Genomic DNA, 16,626 nt, shown 5'->3' on the forward strand with positions numbered 1-16,626 from the left:
TCATGGGGAATATTACATCCAGCTGCCCAGCTACTCAACCAGGCCTAGCCAAGTTGACACAAAAAACATAACCACCACACCCAGTCTTCCTTCCAAGGAGTGGCTGGTGGGCTTGAACCATCAACTTCTGGTTAGCAGTCAGATGCCTTAGGCACTACACCACCAGAGTACCTCACTTACTTAAGGACATCCCCAGAGACCCATATCCCAAATACACCCCCGTTTTGAGATTCTAGGTGGACATAGCTTGGTTGCCACAATTGAATGATTGAAGCTACTTGGCTACTAACCAAGGGTTTTGGGGTTCAAATCCTCCCAGAGGTGTTGAGGAAGGAAGACCTGGCAATGTGCCTCAGAAAAAGTCACCCACTGAAAACCTAGGAGCCTAATTCATCCGGCAAACTTTCACCAAAATCACAACAAAGCATCACCCTGCTCCCGGTTACCTGCTGGCTTCTGATCTGACATTTCACATTGACTACAACTTTGAAAAAATTCTCTATTGGTGATGCCTCCAATGGTCTGGGCCTCACATGGGGCACCCTCCATGGGCCACCCTGAACTATATATGAGTGGCCCCAGCGATGACTGGGCCACGTGAGGGGTGCTGGCCGACTGGCTGCCGGGTGCCTTTTCATTTGTGGCATCTTGGTCTGGCCGCACGAGGTCGTGAGATAGGCAGGGGGAGGTCAGAAGTGGGCCTGAAGATGCTGGGGAGATTGATGGGGACAGGCAGGTGGGGGGAGAGGAGAGGGGGCCATGCGGGGCTGCAGGGCTGAGGTGGATGCAGGATGAGTGGGGTCTCCACCCAGCACAGGTGGTGGGAAGCGGGCAACTCCCGTTCACCATCTCTAACCCTGTGGGCTCCTCGGTGGTGGTGAAGGCATAGTGGGAAGGGGGGCTCCCTGTACCACAAACATCCTGAGACACATTGGAGGCATCCAACAGGCAGTGAGTGATGGGGTTGGGGGACACGGGGTACAACCTGGACTCTCACATAGCATCGATTTTGCATAATGACTTGGTCGTTGGAATCAAACCATGTTGTTAAGTGAGGAATGGGTGTAATTTCAAAGAAAGAAAGAAAAAAAAGACTACACTTATGACACACACGAATGAGCTCTGGTTGTGTAGTGGTTAAGGCATTTGGCTGCTAACCAGAAGGTCAGTGGTTCAAACCTACCAGCTGCTCCTCAGGAGGAAGATGAGGCAATGTACTTCCATGAAGACTGACAGCCTTGGAAACCCTGTGGTGCAGTTCCACTCTGTCCTCTAGGGGCGCTGTGGGTCGGAATGGACTCCACGGCAGTGGGTGTGGTTTGGGCTTTGCTTCCCTGAAGATTGACAGCCTTGGGGACCCTGTGGTGCAGTTCCACTCTGTCCTCTAGGGGCGCTGTGAGCTGGAATGGACTCCACGGCAGTGGGTGTTTTGGGTTTTGCCACACACATACTGGTCAACAGGAGTGACTCGGGGTTGACTTGATGGCTGCTGGTTTTATAAGGCCCTTGGACAAGTCTGAATGTGAGTGTGTTTGCAACAATGTGAGGAAACAGTGGCCCTAAATGTGCTCCCTGGGCTGGCGGCTCAAGCTGGGACAAGCACATGACTTCAACATCAGGACTCTGAAGCCCCAGAGCCGTGGGTCCCAGCTCGTGCCCGTGTGGTCCCTGGGCCTGTCCATCCTGCAGCGGCCTTCCTCCAGGTGTGAGCTGTTCTGCTGTGGATTAAAAGGGCTCGGTGCCCCATGGCCACCCATCAGGTCAGCCTTGTCCCTCCTTGCAGACACCCCACACCTGCAGGCTGTGACCCCAGGTTGGGATGTCAGGGTTGGGGGTCCTGAGCCTGAGCAGTCGAGAGGGCAGGGAGATCCTGGGGGGATCTCACAGGGTCTGGGAATGTCTCCAGTGACAGGAGCAGTCCTGGTGGGTGTGGAGCATGGCCACGCCTGGCAGTGGCTGCACCCTGGGCCCCAGGAAGAGCCACAGTGGCTGTAGGTGCAGGAGATCACAGGGGGCGTCTCTCAGGGATGCTCGCTGGCTCTGATGAGGGCCGATTGACTTGCCAGGCAACAGCTTGAGGCTTGAGAGGGCGTGGAAACGGACCAGCAGGGAGAGGCCCTGGTGCCACAGTCAGGTCCACAGCCAACAGGGCTGTGGGGCCTGAAGACTTCGGGGCGGTAGGAGGAAGCGTGGACCGTGCTAACTGGCTGGGCACAGCAGGGCTCAGCCTGGTCAGGTGTCTGGGAGACTCCAGTGCTGGTCAGAAGGTGCCATGCTGGGTGGACAAGCCTCCTGCTGGTGCCTCATCAGCCCGGAGCCGCCGGGCACCGTTCCCATCCCTCAGCAGCCCAAGGGGCCGCCTCAGGGGTAGAACTCCCGCCTTCCATGCGGGAGACCCGGGTTCGATTCCCAACCCCTCTTGCTCAGCCACCACCCCACCCATCTGTCCTGGAGGCTCACGTGTTGCCGGGATGCTGCACGGGTTTCAGGGGGACCTTCTGGACTCAGACACTAGGAAGAAACGCCTGACTATCACCGTCTGAAAATTACCCCGAGACCCCTGTGGACTACAACGGTCAGATCTGTGAGCGGTCACCTGGAAGGCACAGGAGTGGCTGGTGTTTTGTGTCATTGTGCATGGGGTTGCCGGGGGCCACGGCCGACTTGGCGGCTGCTGACAACTTCAGAAAGAGGCCGGACTTGGGAACCGCCAGTCAGACGCGACCGTCCAGTGGGGCGCACACCCCAAGACCAGAGACGGCGACACTTGACTTCTGACGCCATCCCTACAGACTGAGGGTCCTTCCAGGACACAGCAGGCGCTCCCCTCCCTCACCGTTTCTCCCTGTGTGGCCCCTCCCCCCGGGCACGTGCTGGGGAGGTGGGCTCACTACGGCATTGGATTTCCAGTAACACCCCTGGGGGCTGTGCCTGGGGGGTCACACGTGGTCACTGAAGCGCTCCAACCTCTTGAGGGCGTCCCTGAGTCTGGGGTGACTTGTCCCAGGCCTGGGGCTTCCCCGGGGCCAGTACCTGGACCCCGTGTGATCTCAACACCTGGGCTCAAGGTTCGACGATGAAGGAACCTTTGGCACGCGGTTGACTTGACTCACGGTGACCCCATGTGTCAGAGAACCGGGCTCCGGACGGTCTTCAACGCCTGATGGTCAGGGCTTTCTTCCCAGGTGCCTTTAGGCGGACTCAAGCCTCCGACCTTTCTGTGAGCAGTGAGTGTGATCACCCTTTGAGCCACCCAGGGACCCCTGAGTTTTGGCAAAGCAACCGGAAACCCCCTGGCGAATTTCCCTCAGGCCCTGACCAGCAACTGCCCACAGAGGAATGGACAAGGGGTCGGCCTGGGGCCTGAGCGCTCAGGAACCCTGCGGGCCCCAAAACTCCCATGCTGGTTGGAGGCCTGGGGGTGCAGGACCGAGCACGGCCCCCTCCCGCTCTGGAGCTGGCCGCTGGCGCGTCAAGGTAATGGCTGAGGCCTGGCACCGCGGATGCTGGGGCTGGGGCGGTGCACTTTTTGTGCCGGTCTCACCGTCCATCAGTAAAGGCACTGGACGAGGGGCTCTGGTTCTGATAATCTCGGACTCAGAGTGGCCAGGAATGGACCTGCTCCTTGGCCTGGGCTTGGCCAGACACCCATGGCTTTCAGAATGTTCCAGAATTCTTGCCTGAAAAATCAACCCCATGTAGGAAACCAAAGTGTTGTACATGTGCCTAATAGTTTTTCCCACAGGACGGAGAAGGTAGGCAAACGGGCTGATTGGCCCCTCAGAGGGTCAGGGCCAAGGCCAGCCCTGCCCTGCTCAGCAGAGGATATAGCAGCCTCTCCAAGGCACACAGGCCCTGACATCCATCCCTACGCTTTGCAGGGTCACCTTTGGGGAAGTCAAGGGTGGGGGTGCTGTGGCTGCTCTCCCCAAACCCCTCCAACCTCCTGGGAAAGAGCAAAGGGGACCCACTCTGCCAGACGGTTCAGGGACAAGCCGACAGAGCCATTTTGGGCTGCAGGCCAGAGACCGTGTAAGCAAATAAGCAAACCTCCTCCAGGTTGACCAGCTGGCTGGGCAGTACATCCCACAGAAGACAATCCCTGGGTGTCTGCCCTTCGTAGACTGGCCTCACGGCCTTGGGGCTCAGAGGATGGCCACCACGGTCCTGCCCATGAGGGACCAGCTGGCGTGAGTTGGGTGCCTTTGACTCTGCCCATCCCAGTGTAAGCTGTGTCCAACACCCATGCCCACCCCCGAAACAGCTCCCCATAAACTGGATGGGTCTTCTCCAAGGGCAAGGCCAGAGTGGGTGGGGGACCACATCTCCTGGACCCCGGGGCCTCCCTGCTGTGTCTCAACCTGAGACCAAGGGGCTGAGGCCAGGGCTCAGGCTGGGTGTGGCTCAAGTCGGCCCACCCCGGGCTCAGCGCGGCAGGGGCTGCACGAGGGGCTCGGGACACACTGGATGGCTCCCCTGGCCTCGTTTGCCCACCCTGCAGGGCTGGAGCAGCATGGCCCATTGCCTGGTCTCAGTGCATGGCTGGTCACCTCTGGCCCACACCAGACGGGCCCACGCTTGGCGGTTCCTGCTGCTCCGTGCCCTGCACTGTCTAGTGGGTGCCCACCAGGCCCTGCCAGCCCCAGGTCCTCCACGGTACAGCATGCCGCCCGTCCCCGTGCACCCCAGGGCCCCACGCCAGCAGCTCAGGCCCCACGTGAATGTTTTTCTAAATTCAGCAATGACCACGAAAGCAAGAGTAGGCTCGTTAACTTTAATGAAATTGTCGTTTTCTGGTGTCTGAGCACGCGGCAGACCCTCCTCCCCGTGGCAGGACACAGAAACGAAGCTGCTGGGAGCCCATCCACCAGAGGCTGGGCAACGCGAGGACCAAGCAAGTGCGACGCGTCCCTCCCTGCCGGAGGGCCAGCCACCAGGCCTCGCGCAGGGCTGTGTCCGGGGGCGAGCCTGCCCCCGCTGGGCCCACAGAACACAGCATGGTCCAGCCCCACGCGACCTGGCTTTGCTGAGTCGACACGGCCTCGAGCCCTCGAGTTAGACAGGACCACAGAGGCGGCCGAGATGCAGGCCAAGTTGCACAATGGCGGCTCTGTGCTTACAGGGCCACAAGGGAGAGGTCAGCCAGTCATCCGATGTCCCATGTCCCCTATAAATAAAAGCGAAAACAGGCGGAGAAGCGGGAACAAAAGTTGGCAGAGACATGGATATACTGCCTTCCAGTTTCAATGCAAAAAATGCAAATTATAAGACTCAGAGTAGCAAGGGCCTGGGCTCGGGGCAGCTGAGACCGACAGAAACGGGAGAGGGGTGTGGGGTACACGGGCGGGCAGGGCGTGGGCACCACATCCAGAAACGAACAGGGCGTAGGGTTCCCTGCCTTGGGCCCTGGACGGTGGCGCTGCACCAACGCGGTGGGCTCGCCTCCCGCTCGGGAAAGTACAATAAACACCGTGTTGAGACAGAAAGCTTCCAGACGACCCGGGGTCACTCTGCGGTCAGCTAACACCCCTCGGCCTTTGGCTGGCCTCGGCAGGCCCGCAGCAGAGGGCGGGCAGGGACGCACGGCCCCCCGCTGTCCAGGCTCCCACAGGTGCTGCTGCTGGCACGTGCAGGGCCAGGCCCCGCCGTCGACATGGGAGAGATTTTCCGACAGGCTGCCTGGTCCGCTGCGGGTGGAATCCTGCGACCACCAAGCCTCCCTGAGTCAAGCCACCGGGTTACTCCCCGGGCAAGCTACCCCCCGCCTCCTGCAAGGCCAGCATGGCACCCCTGCCTCCGTTTTCTCTCCCTTCTCTTGACCCCCATGTCTCTTCTTTCTAAAACAACACGACCATTCTTGGATCTGTTAACCCAAAATAGCAGTGGTCTCCCCAGTTCCTTCTCTAAGCCAGGATGCTCGGGAGTTGACTGAGGACGCCCTGGTGGGCATCTCGGTGCCCCTGGCGCCCCCACCCACCCCCTGCAGTAGCCCCTGATCCCAACCCTCCACACGCGGAATGTTCTGGAAACTTCAGAGACGGCTCCCAGTGACAACAGAGCTGGCGCTCTGAGGAAGACAAAAATGCTGACCGGACACAGGATGTCCGATGACAGTCTATCATCTCATTAGGAATCTGTTAGGAAAAAATTAGAAACTATGTATAAAACTTAAAAATATTCAAGTATCAAAAGGCTGTCTCGGTCAAAGTTTAGAGCAGGCTGTGGGCAAACAGCTGCCAAGAGGGCGTGTTTACAAAACGGTACTGAGTGAGCCCAGCAGGGAGGCAGCAGGGACGGATGGTGGGGAGGTCTAGCGGCCGCCGGGGTGTGGGTGGGAGGCACGAAGGCCGCGGAAGCCAGAGAATGAGGCCTTCAGCCGAGAACGAAGCCTGGAGGGACGTGGCCACTCTCCCTAGAAAGCAAAGCACGTCATCTGGACTCCCATCCGGTGTCCACGCTGAGGATGTCACACACATTCACGCACAGCGGCCCCCAAGGGACAAGCGGACAGCAACAAGGAAGCCACAGGGCAGGACCAGGAAAGCCGTCTCTACACAGACGGGGCGGAGAGAGGCGGCAGCAGGGCTCAGAGGCTGCACGACGCTGACGTAGCTGGTCAACCCAGTCGCCACACAGTCGAGGGTCTAAGTCGGGGAAACCCAAGGCCCACGAGGGACGGGGCTGCGGCCCCCCCACGCATAAAGCAGCAGCAGTGTTTATTCAAGACACAAGAGTGGGGGAACCTGGTTACGCTCCCCTTTTCCCGGGAAGAAGGGTGCGTCTTCACGAGGAATCCAGTAGAAATCTTTTAAATTAATTTTACAGAAACTGTGTGTGGAGGCTGCCCCCTGCAGGCCCGTGTGGAGATGCACAGGTTTGGGGCGCCCTCTGGTGGGCGCTTGGAGAACCACAGTTGGAAGGCCAGCCCAGGCTGAGACCCATGGGGCTCAGAGCTGCCCAAGGGTGCCTGGGCCACCTTTGCCTAGAGTCGCTGTCTCTGGGCAGATGGCCCAGCTCTTGGGGACAGCCAAATGACACCTTGAGGAAGTCCAGTCCGTGCTCTGTGGATGGTGTGTTTCCTGGCAGAACCGTGGGGACGTCTGTTGCCTCGTGGAGGTAGACGGCCTTAGTTAGACTTCGGTGGAGAAGAGGACGCTCTGTCGCTTGCTGTCTGGGGCAGGGATGGCCTCCAGCTGCAGGAAGTATAGCAACACCTGGACCTGCCCAGGGGGAGGGGACGAACGGGCTCAGGGAGTAGCTCACAGCTGCAAGTGCCTGGGTGCAAGCCTTGCTCAGGGTGTGAGGCCAGCGGTGCTGTGGGGCCCACCACTGGGGCTGACAGAGCCTTTCACAGCTGAGGACTGGGGGGAAAGGAGCCCCGAGAAGGCCTGCCTTGGGCTGTGTTATGCCCCAGGCTGGGTGCAGACACTTGGGGGGCAGGGGTGGTCCCCCCAGAAGCCCAGCATGATACAGAGGGGAGCGCAGCAGCCTGGGCCCACCCGCCCCCACTGCCACACCGCCCTGGGCAGGCCCCTCCTCTCTGCCTTGTGGGTGGGGGTGACAGCAGTGCCCGAGGTAGACCGTACCTGTGACATGACCTCCAGGGACCAGCTGTCGGTCATGGTGATGGGCTGGCCGGGCGTGGCAGGGAGTTTGCTCTCCTTCTCCGAGGGCCTGAGCAACGTGGGGCCGAAGACTGTGGCTAGGTTGTGCAGGGACATCTTGTTTACGGCTTCTTTTTCTGCCACCCTGTCGCGAGTCCAGGAGGGGGTTGTTTCAACATGCTGAGGGGATGGGGTCACCCCAGCGTCCTTGTGGAGCACGGCAGCAGATGCCCCCCGTTTCTGCCTGTGCTGGCCACCCGGGGAGGGTGGGTCACAGCCCTGGCTGTGCTAAAACCACCCCATGGTCCTGGTGGACCTGAGAGCCCAGGAGGGAAAGCACCAGGGCAGGGGCGGGCACTGCTATGGCCCCCAGAGAACAGCAAGGGTGCAATGGTGACCAGCACCCAGAGGAATCGAGAAGCCAAGTGGGGAGCAGAGGCTGAAGGAGCCAGTGGGAAGGGAGAACAGCCCCTCTGTGCCGCCTGGGGGTCCTGGCCGAGTGTGCTACCTTTTCAGGTGGTCCAAGAGGAAGAGGAAGGTGAGCAGATTGGCCTCCGGGAGTGACAGCAGCAGGTTTAACATACAGCTCTCCTTCGCAACGGGGTCTGAAAGAGCTGCAGAAACGGGCACGGCTCGCAGCCACCGCTGGGGGGCGTGGCCTTTGTCCACACTGTGCTGCCGTACAGCTCCACCCCTCCAGCCCCCTTTCTGTATCTCAAAGCATCCAAGCCTCCCAGGGACCCAGCCCTCCTGGCTGGCTCGGCCATTTCCGGCGCCCCCCACCAGGGGGCACTGGTGGTCCAGCAAGCGGACTCTCGCCTCTGATGCAGGAGACAGGGGTTTGATTCCTAGCCCCTGCACCTCAGGCCACCTCCCGTGTCAGCCGTCAGCCGTGTTGTGCGGAACTTCGAGACTAAAACGAATTAGGTCTGGGCTCACCATGTGCAGGGGAAGTCACCAACAGCTGACACAGGAACTGACCCCCCTGCCGAGCCCCCAGCACCTCCCTGCCTGAGGCTGAGCAGTCACAGGGACGCAGCCCTGTGTGTGGGCCTGACCCCATATTTGCGGCTGAGAGCAGAGGTGGTCAGTGTCATTGTCAAACGGCCCGGAAGCGTGCCTCAGAGAAGCCCTGCAGCTCCAAGATCGCCACCCCGCATCTGGGCACGAATTCCCCCTTTGCCAACCTCCGCGTCCTGCAGGAGGGGAAGCCCTGGAAGGATGGGTGGGCGGGGCCTTCCTGAAGGGGAGGGCCTGCGGAAGGGGCGTGACTGCAGGGGTGGGGCCTGTGGAATGGGCGTGGCCTTCTGGAGGGGCGTGGCCTGCCTCACGGGGCGGGGGGGCCCTGGGCAGGAGGGGAGATGGCGGCGGCGGGTGGTGCTCACCGATGCCCTCGGCAAAGTTGGGGTAGAACTCGTCGGTGAACAGGGGTTCCGGGAGCTCCCGGAAGTAGAGCTTGAGTGTGCCGGCGATGGCGTTGACGTCCATTTCACTCATCATCACCGACACGTCCTTGTTATCTGGGACGGATCGACATGCGCCCCTGATGTCACGCGCGAGGGCCTCGCGCCCCCCGCTGTCTTTCTTCCCTGTTAGCTGCCCCTCCTCCCCTCCTGAGACCCCAGGCGGCTCGGAGCCTGCGCGGGCGGGGCAGGCTCGCGCGGGTTGCAGCCCAGCATCTCCTGGGACTGTCAGCTCCTATTTAGTGTCTAAAGCCGTGCCTTCCCGCTGGGCTCAAGGGGCCAGGCTGCGAGGCTCGAAGGAGCAGAAGCTCGGCAGGCTAAGTGCACCCCGGGAGGAGTCTGTCGGCACACTGGGGCTCCACGTGGGGACGCTGGAGAAGCCCGTTCCAGCGCCTGGTGTACTCATTCAAAACTGGGGCTTCCCACCTACTTCATGGGGTTAGGGGTAATGGAACAGGGGGCTCAGAGCCACGTGGAGGGCAACACTGTGACCCTCAGGCCCTGACCCTGGGCTCTGACCCTGAGGGAAGTATGGGTCATGGAGTGGCCTGAGAATCTCAGGGAAGGAAGAAGCTGGCCCTGCCCCCGCTGCAGACACTCACTGATGTCAAAGGCTGCCTTCAGCGCCTGGATGTCCGTGGCTACTCCCGACACTCGGTAGATGCCCACCTCCTCCATGCCTCGGCGCTCAATCTCCTCCACGCACTGCCGAACGATGTAGGGCACCTTGGATCTCTCCCTCCTGCGGGGCAGGGTCGGGGGACAACCTCAGTGTCTGGCAGCGGCAGCCCCAGCCCATCCCTGTCTGCTGGGACCCCACACATCCGGAGATGGTGCTGCACAGAGCGTGGGCCTGTCTTCTTTCACCCCACAAGCCCCTAGTCACGGCTGCATGTGTTTCACTGGGACTTTCCAAGAGCTTGGGGTCCCTGGGAGGATGCACTTGGCTGATTACCCTGAGGCTAAAGGTTCGAGTCTACCCAGAGGGCTTGAACAAAGTCCTGGCTATCTAACTTCTGAAGTGTCAGCCCTTCAAAACCCTACAGTGCAGTTTTACTCTGACCCGCATGGGCGTGCTGTGGGCCGGGGCCACTCAGCAGCCCACCGCCCTGCGAGCGACATGTGGTCTTTGAGGCCTGGAAGCTTTGCTGAGTGAAGTCGGCCACACCAAGTCCAGTTAAAAGTCCCTGGGCTTGGGGAGTGGGACAGCATCCTGGGATACAGGCTAGTCTCCAAGTCAAGACATCAATGGACATGGTTTCAGCCACCATCTAGGCAGGAGACAAACTACTGACCTAGCCAGGCCCCAGGGAGGTAAGCTCTGCCCACAGCAGGCACTCAGCCAATGAATGCAGGACTCCAGGGGCCCTACGGGCTGTTCTCTTCCTGGTTTTAATGGGCGGTGATCAGTGATTCCTTCTTACTGTGGCTGCTGGCTCTGGTGCAGGGACCCGCACAGAGAACCACACTCCCCAGTGTTCACAGGGGCTGATTTTTCGGATTACCAGGCCTTTCTTCCAAGGGACCTCTGGGTAGACACGACCCTTTCACCTCTCTGTTAGCAGCGAAGGGAGTTAACTGCATCTCCATGTACGACCCCAGAAATAAGGACACCTCAACAACACAAGACGGCGGGGATCTGAGGCCTCCTTTTCCACCTTATTGTGCAATCAGACCCACGAACCCCCAAACCAGACTTTCCCAAGTTGCCCACCTTTCGCTTGGCCCCTGGCTTTGGCGTGTGGAGTGGCTGCCGAGGGAGCCCTCTCCACGCACGCTCAGAACCTCACAGAGATGCCGCGAGGTGGGGTGGGGGTGCTGTATGGACACAGGTGTCGGGTGCGTCTGTGGCTGGCCCTGGCCCAGGCCACCAGGTCAGGGGCCTGGCCAAGCTGCAGGCATCCCAGGGACACAAATAGATTCCGGGAGGACGCAAGACAAAAAGGCCTCTCCTGGCCATGGATTTAGGACAAAGGGGCAAAGGGTTGGGTTAGACTCCGTCCACTGCCCCAGGAGGAAGCTGGGGGGTGCGGCAGCTGAGCCAGGGACCCTCTGGGTGGGGGCAGGGTGTGAGCCCCCAGCCCCACCACTCACTTGGTGACCACGGCAATCTTGACCCCGAAGACCCCCGTCTGCTTTCGGGAGGGCATTCTCTTCAAGCTGAACTCCCTGCTGGTGAACTTGACGGACAGCTTCACTTCAATCTGCAGAGGGAAAGGGGGCTGGTGGCTCGCTCCTCCGCTGGGCCCGGGCCTTGGCACTCTTTTCCAACCCCAGGTGCCAGTGAGGCAGGGCCACAGCAGAGGGAGGCCTGGGCCAGCTGGTTGAGCACCAACATGGCTCACCCCTCCCCTGACCCCCAACCCTAAGTACAGTGAATGCGCAGGATGAACGTAACAAAAACCCACGGTGAAGGCTGACCAGTGTGGCTGTTTGGCTGGGCTGCGGTTCCCAGTGATTTGGCTCAACAATGGACTAGGTGCCTGTCGTCCCACAATGTCACCAGGTGTGGCGCAAGGTCCCCACCTTCCAGAATGTCTCTAAATGCCATGCAATGTCCCCACCTTCCCCGATGTCACCGGGTACAATGCTACCACGTTCCCTAACGACCTAAACCCTACTGGCACCAATCAATCCACTGAAAGGGGTGCCTTGGGCGTCTGCTCAGCCGTCAGAGTGACGGCAGGTGTTCTGGCAGGACCTGTTCCCTCTCCGCTCTGCAGCCCTCCTGTCCCCTTGGGGGTCCCCACCTGCAGGCCAGCCACCCCTGACCTATGGGTTTGGGACATGCCAGTCCCACAATCCTGTGAGTTGATCTCACAAAGGAATTCTGTCTCCGCGGTGTGCGTCCCTACAGAACTGAGACCACGGGTACCATCCAGTCCCTTTGGTCTCAGGGTTGTGGAAGCGGGGGTCTCCTTTGCTTTCTGAAAGCTCTCTGAATCTCCCAGGAGGGGGGTGCTGAGCACCAATGAGGGCTTGGGACCATCACTACATTCTGTCTTCCTGGTGTGCTTCCCTGGAGACCTCTGAGACATCCAGGGACTATCACTAGACCATGTTCTGTCCCTATGCTCAGATCCCCTTATTTATTTTTTTGTGATTTGGGTGAAAGTTGACAGAGCAAATTCATTTTCCACACAGCAGTTCATGCACATTTTATCTCATGACATTGACTGCAGTCCCCACCACAGAATAGCTCTCTTCCCTTCCACCCCACAGTTACTTCTTCCCTATCTCCTTCCCTCCCGTGCACTCCCGCCCCCTGAACTGTCTCTCTGTGCAAACACTGCCCTTCTGATCTCCCATGATGGAGCTCTCAAGGAGTGCATCTACCTGGCATAAATGTTCACCCCATATGCCTGTCTACTGTTTGGCTGGAAGCCACAGGAGTGAGTTCAGTTCCAGGCCTGAAGGGTGACTAGGGGCCATAGTCTCAGGGGTTCCACCAGGCCCTATGAGACCAATAAGCCTGGTCCTTTTTATGATTTTGAGTTTTGCTGCCCATTTTTCTCCCACTCTGTCCAGGATCTCCTATCATCCCTGTCAGAGTGGCCAGCAGTGGAAGGCGGGTACCATCCAGTCCCCTTGGTCTCAGGGTTGTGGAAGCGGGGGTCTCCTTTGCTCTCTGAAAGCTCTCTGAATCTCCCAGGAGGGGGGTGCTGAGCACAAACAAGGGCTTGGTCTCTGAGCGCAGACCCCAGGGCCCATGTTAAGGTCCCACCTTCCTGGCAGCAACAGTGGGTCATGCTCACTCCAGCCACCAACAAGAGCCCTCCCTACAGACGGTGGTCTCTCTGCCAGGGCCTGTCCCCTCCTGCCGTGCCACGCGCCAGCTCGAGTTCAGCTCCCCTGCCACTGCGTTAGAAGATACAGCTCACCCCGACCTTCTGGGATGTGGGAGCCTCTGGAGCGGGGTGGGTACGCACCCCGTTCATGGCGATCACGGTCCGCTGCCAGTCCTTGTCCTGCAACACCTGGTCAAGCTGCAACAAGGGGTCCCAGTTAACAGATGCCCTCGCGCCTGCTGGGGGCCACGCAGAGCAGCAACCCACCCCGACACCGTCTCCATGCCGAAGACGACTGAGGTGGGCCTCCCCACTCGCAGGACCGAGGTCACCGTACTGGAGCACCCGTGTCTGTGACACGGCCCCTCCCACTGTCCCTGGAAGCTGTGAGCTGACATCCGCTGCCAGCCTTTCTTGACACATCCTCCCCTGTTCCCCCACCGCTATAGATGCTCAGGTCGAACTAGGGGAAGGGGAGCCGTTGGGGGAAATGACATTTCGGGCATTCGGGCAGCCCAGTTTCCACGGCAACTTCTAGGCCACAGCGTCTGACAGCCATCTTTGCCACTGTGCTGTTTCTCCCCTAGGGACACCAGAGAGAGAGACTCCAGCCTCCAGACACCAGGGGCTCCAGGCTGCACTAGTACTGCAGGGTGGGGCCAGGAGGAAGCAGCAGGGGTCAAGGGCAGGAGAAGCCCCTCTGCAGCCCCTGACTTCTGCCCCCAAGAGTCCTTCCCCAGCAGCCAACCCGTGCGACAGTGTCGACCAACGTTACCCACACAACCTGCCACTCAACTGTCCTGATGTAAGCCATGGCCCTTTCCAAACACCTCACATGCATTCGAAAGCTGGGCAAAGAAAAACGGGGACTGAAGAAGGACTGACATTAGAAAACAAAATTCCTCCCAACCAGACCAATAAGCAACATCACGATAAATGGAGAAAACACTGAAGTTGTCAAAGATTTCGTATTACTTGGATCCATAGTCAAAACCCATGGAAGCAGCAGTCGGTAAATCAGAAGACGTATCGCACCGAGTAAATCTGCGGCAAAAAACCTCTTTAAAGTGGTAAAGAGCAAAGGCGTCACTTTGAGGACTAAGGTGCGCCTAAGCCAACCCACGGTATTTCCGGTCGCCTCCCATGCATGTGAAAGCTGGACAATGATACGGAGACCAAAGAAGGGTTGATCCTTGTGAGTTGTGCTGGCAAAGAATGCTGAAAGCCCCAGGAACTGCCAGAAGGAGGTACAAGTCTGTCCTGAAAGAAGTGCAGGCAGAATGCTCCTTGGAAGCGAGAATGGCTACCCTACAGCTTTCCTGGTTTGGACACGTTGCCAGGAAGGACCTACTGCTACAAAAGGACGTGGTGAGGCGCAGGGTCAGAGAAAAGGTTGGAAACCCTTCACGAGACGGGCTGGCCTGGCAGCCACACAGTGGACGCGCACCTACCCATGAACACGGAGCTGGGGCAGGAGTGGGCAACGCTTTGTTCTGTGGTCCGTAAAGTAGCCGCGTATCACAGCCAACTAACGATGACAACAACAGCCAAGTGAGCTGCTGCGTATGACGCACCAGCCGCAGGCCATGTCGTCTGCTCACAAGGGCTGTGCCGTCCATCCCCCTTGTGGACAGCACACATTCTATGCCAGGGGTCCCAGGGTGGGTGGAGGCTGGACTGGGGTTAGGCTGGCCACACCAGCAACTGCCCCACAGGGTCTCCAAGCTGTCAGTCTTCATGGAGCAAAGCCCCAAACCACACCCACTGCCCTGGAGTGGATTCTGACCCACAGCGCCCCTAGAGGACAGTGTGGAACTGCCCCACAGGGGCTCCAAGGCTGTCAGTCTTCACAGAAGCAAAGCCCAAACCACACCCACTGCCCTGGAGTCCATTCTGACCCACAGCGCCCCTAGAGGACAGAGTGGAACTGCACCACAGGGTCTCCAAGGCTGTCAGTCTTCAGGGAAGCCTCATCTTTCTCCCTAGGAGTGGCTGGTGGGTCAATGCAGGCCACTTAGCAGCCGAAAGCCTTACCCATGTGCCAGGGAGGTTCAACACCGTGTGGGGGAGGGGTCTGAACAGGTGACAGGAGACGAGCTGCAGGAGACACGCTCCCTCCCCCTCTCCAGGACATCATCACTTGGCCTCTCTCCCCAGGACACGTAACTCCCATGCGTCCATCCAACCCCCTCACAGCGCCCCCGGTGGGTGTCAGGGGAACCAGGTCCCACAGGGTTTGCCATGGCAGATTTTTCTAGAAGCAGATCAACGGGCCTTTCTTCCAAGGGGCAGCTGCATAGACCCGAACCTCCAACTTTCCGGCAAGCAGCTGAACTGTTAAACGTTTACCCCAGCCAAGGACTCCACTCAGAACTGTCAAAAGCGGTCGCTAGCAGCCCTGGAGCTTGGGAAAACATGGACAGGGCCGGGACGTCCCCTCCACCCCCCTCAGGTCATCTCCGGCCACGGCAACCCCGTCCGATTTGGCCCAGCCAGCCCCAGCCAGCCCCCCAGACCTGGCCCACCTTGCCCTTGTACACCAGCTTGCAGACACGGGTCCACAGGGCGCTGCCCCAGGCACACGGATGCTTCTTGGGGGGCGGTGCACAGCGCCGGCAGGGGGGCAGGGACTGCAGAAGGGGCTGCAGGGCAGTGGGGGTGGCCAGCGCGCCCAGCATCCTTGGGCCGGCTTCCCTGGGCCCGTCAGCCCGGCCTTTTGACCAGCTCCTGAAGCTCCGCTCCGGGGGACCCTCTCACGTCAGGGCTTCCTGTCCTTGCCTATCTTACTCTTATTGTCCCTATGGAAAAACACACCCCTCCCCCAGGCCTGCAGCCTGCAGTGCCGGGAATTCCAGCGTGTCACTTCCAGTGTGTCCCTTTCTAATGAAAGCTCAGAAAAGCCTGGCTTCCTTCTCAAGCGCTGGTTTCCGCTGGCAACCTTTAGGAACGCTGAGTAAACCACGCCAGGCCTGTCACCCAGCTCCGTGCTGGACATGTGCTGGACAGGCCCGTGCCCACCACCTCCTGGAGGCTGGATACGCTGCCCTGTGGGCTCGAGCCACCCACAGCCATTGGAGGCGGGAGTCGCCCCCTACCCAGCGTCCCCCCACCCCAGCTGTGAACACCCCCCCCAACCCCAGGCTTCGGCTGTGCTGGTCTCAAGAAAGCGTGGACTATGGCAGCAAGGCTGCCTGGTAGCCAGTGACTGATGGCAAAAACAGCACGCAGTGCCTCTGGGCCCCCAGTCCGTGTGGTGGGTTCAGCGGAAAAGGCCCCACTGTAGGGAACAGTGGGCTGTCAGGGAGGAACGGCCATGTCCTTCCCTCACCTCGCCTGAACCCAAAAGACACTCAAGGCTGACGTTTCTCCATGCAGATGTTTAAAGCACCCGTGGGGTAAATAGAGGCGAGGCCAACAGACGGCTGACTGGGAAATGGCATTCAAGGAAAACGCGGAGTCTACCCAGGATACGGCAGGGCTCTGCTGGACGCAGGGAGGAGTGTGGCCTACACCACAGGGTGGCAGGGTGTGGGGCAGCCCGCTCCCACCCTGGCGCTCCCTGGGGACAGTCTCCCCTGAGATAGGGCAGGGTGGGGGTCTTGGAAGAACTGGGGCTGACAGACCTGGTGGACGGGTGCCCAGAGGCTGACCCAGACAACTGGTCATGGCATCATGCCAGGGAGGTGGGGGCCCTGCAAGTGGTGAGCTTTGTCCCGAACACGGCCACCTCCAACTGAACAAGTGCTACTCTGTCATGCTCTGCAAAACCCC

The 16,626-nt window shown here is 59.9% G+C and overlaps 1 protein-coding gene across 1 annotated transcript in view; it reads right to left on the minus strand.

The window, feature by feature from the left end:
• LOC103211452 (BCR activator of RhoGEF and GTPase) overlaps positions 1–16,626 on the minus strand; it is a 75,973-nt gene that overhangs the window by 9,492 nt on the left and 49,855 nt on the right. The window contains exons 13-19 of the mRNA XM_042783210.1: positions 12,997–13,053; positions 11,162–11,271; positions 9,670–9,809; positions 8,990–9,124; positions 8,113–8,218; positions 7,587–7,749; positions 7,137–7,220 (exon numbers count right to left, since the gene is read on the minus strand). Coding sequence (XP_042639144.1) covers positions 7,137–7,220; positions 7,587–7,749; positions 8,113–8,218; positions 8,990–9,124; positions 9,670–9,809; positions 11,162–11,271; positions 12,997–13,053 — 795 coding nt within the window. The remainder of the gene's footprint in view (positions 1–7,136; positions 7,221–7,586; positions 7,750–8,112; positions 8,219–8,989; positions 9,125–9,669; positions 9,810–11,161; positions 11,272–12,996; positions 13,054–16,626) is intronic.

Source organism: Orycteropus afer, unplaced genomic scaffold (genome assembly GCF_000298275.1).
Source record: "Orycteropus afer afer isolate SDZICR_OR568_19922 unplaced genomic scaffold, OryAfe1.0 scaffold00744, whole genome shotgun sequence".
Classification (NCBI taxonomy): Eukaryota; Metazoa; Chordata; class Mammalia; order Tubulidentata; family Orycteropodidae; genus Orycteropus; species Orycteropus afer.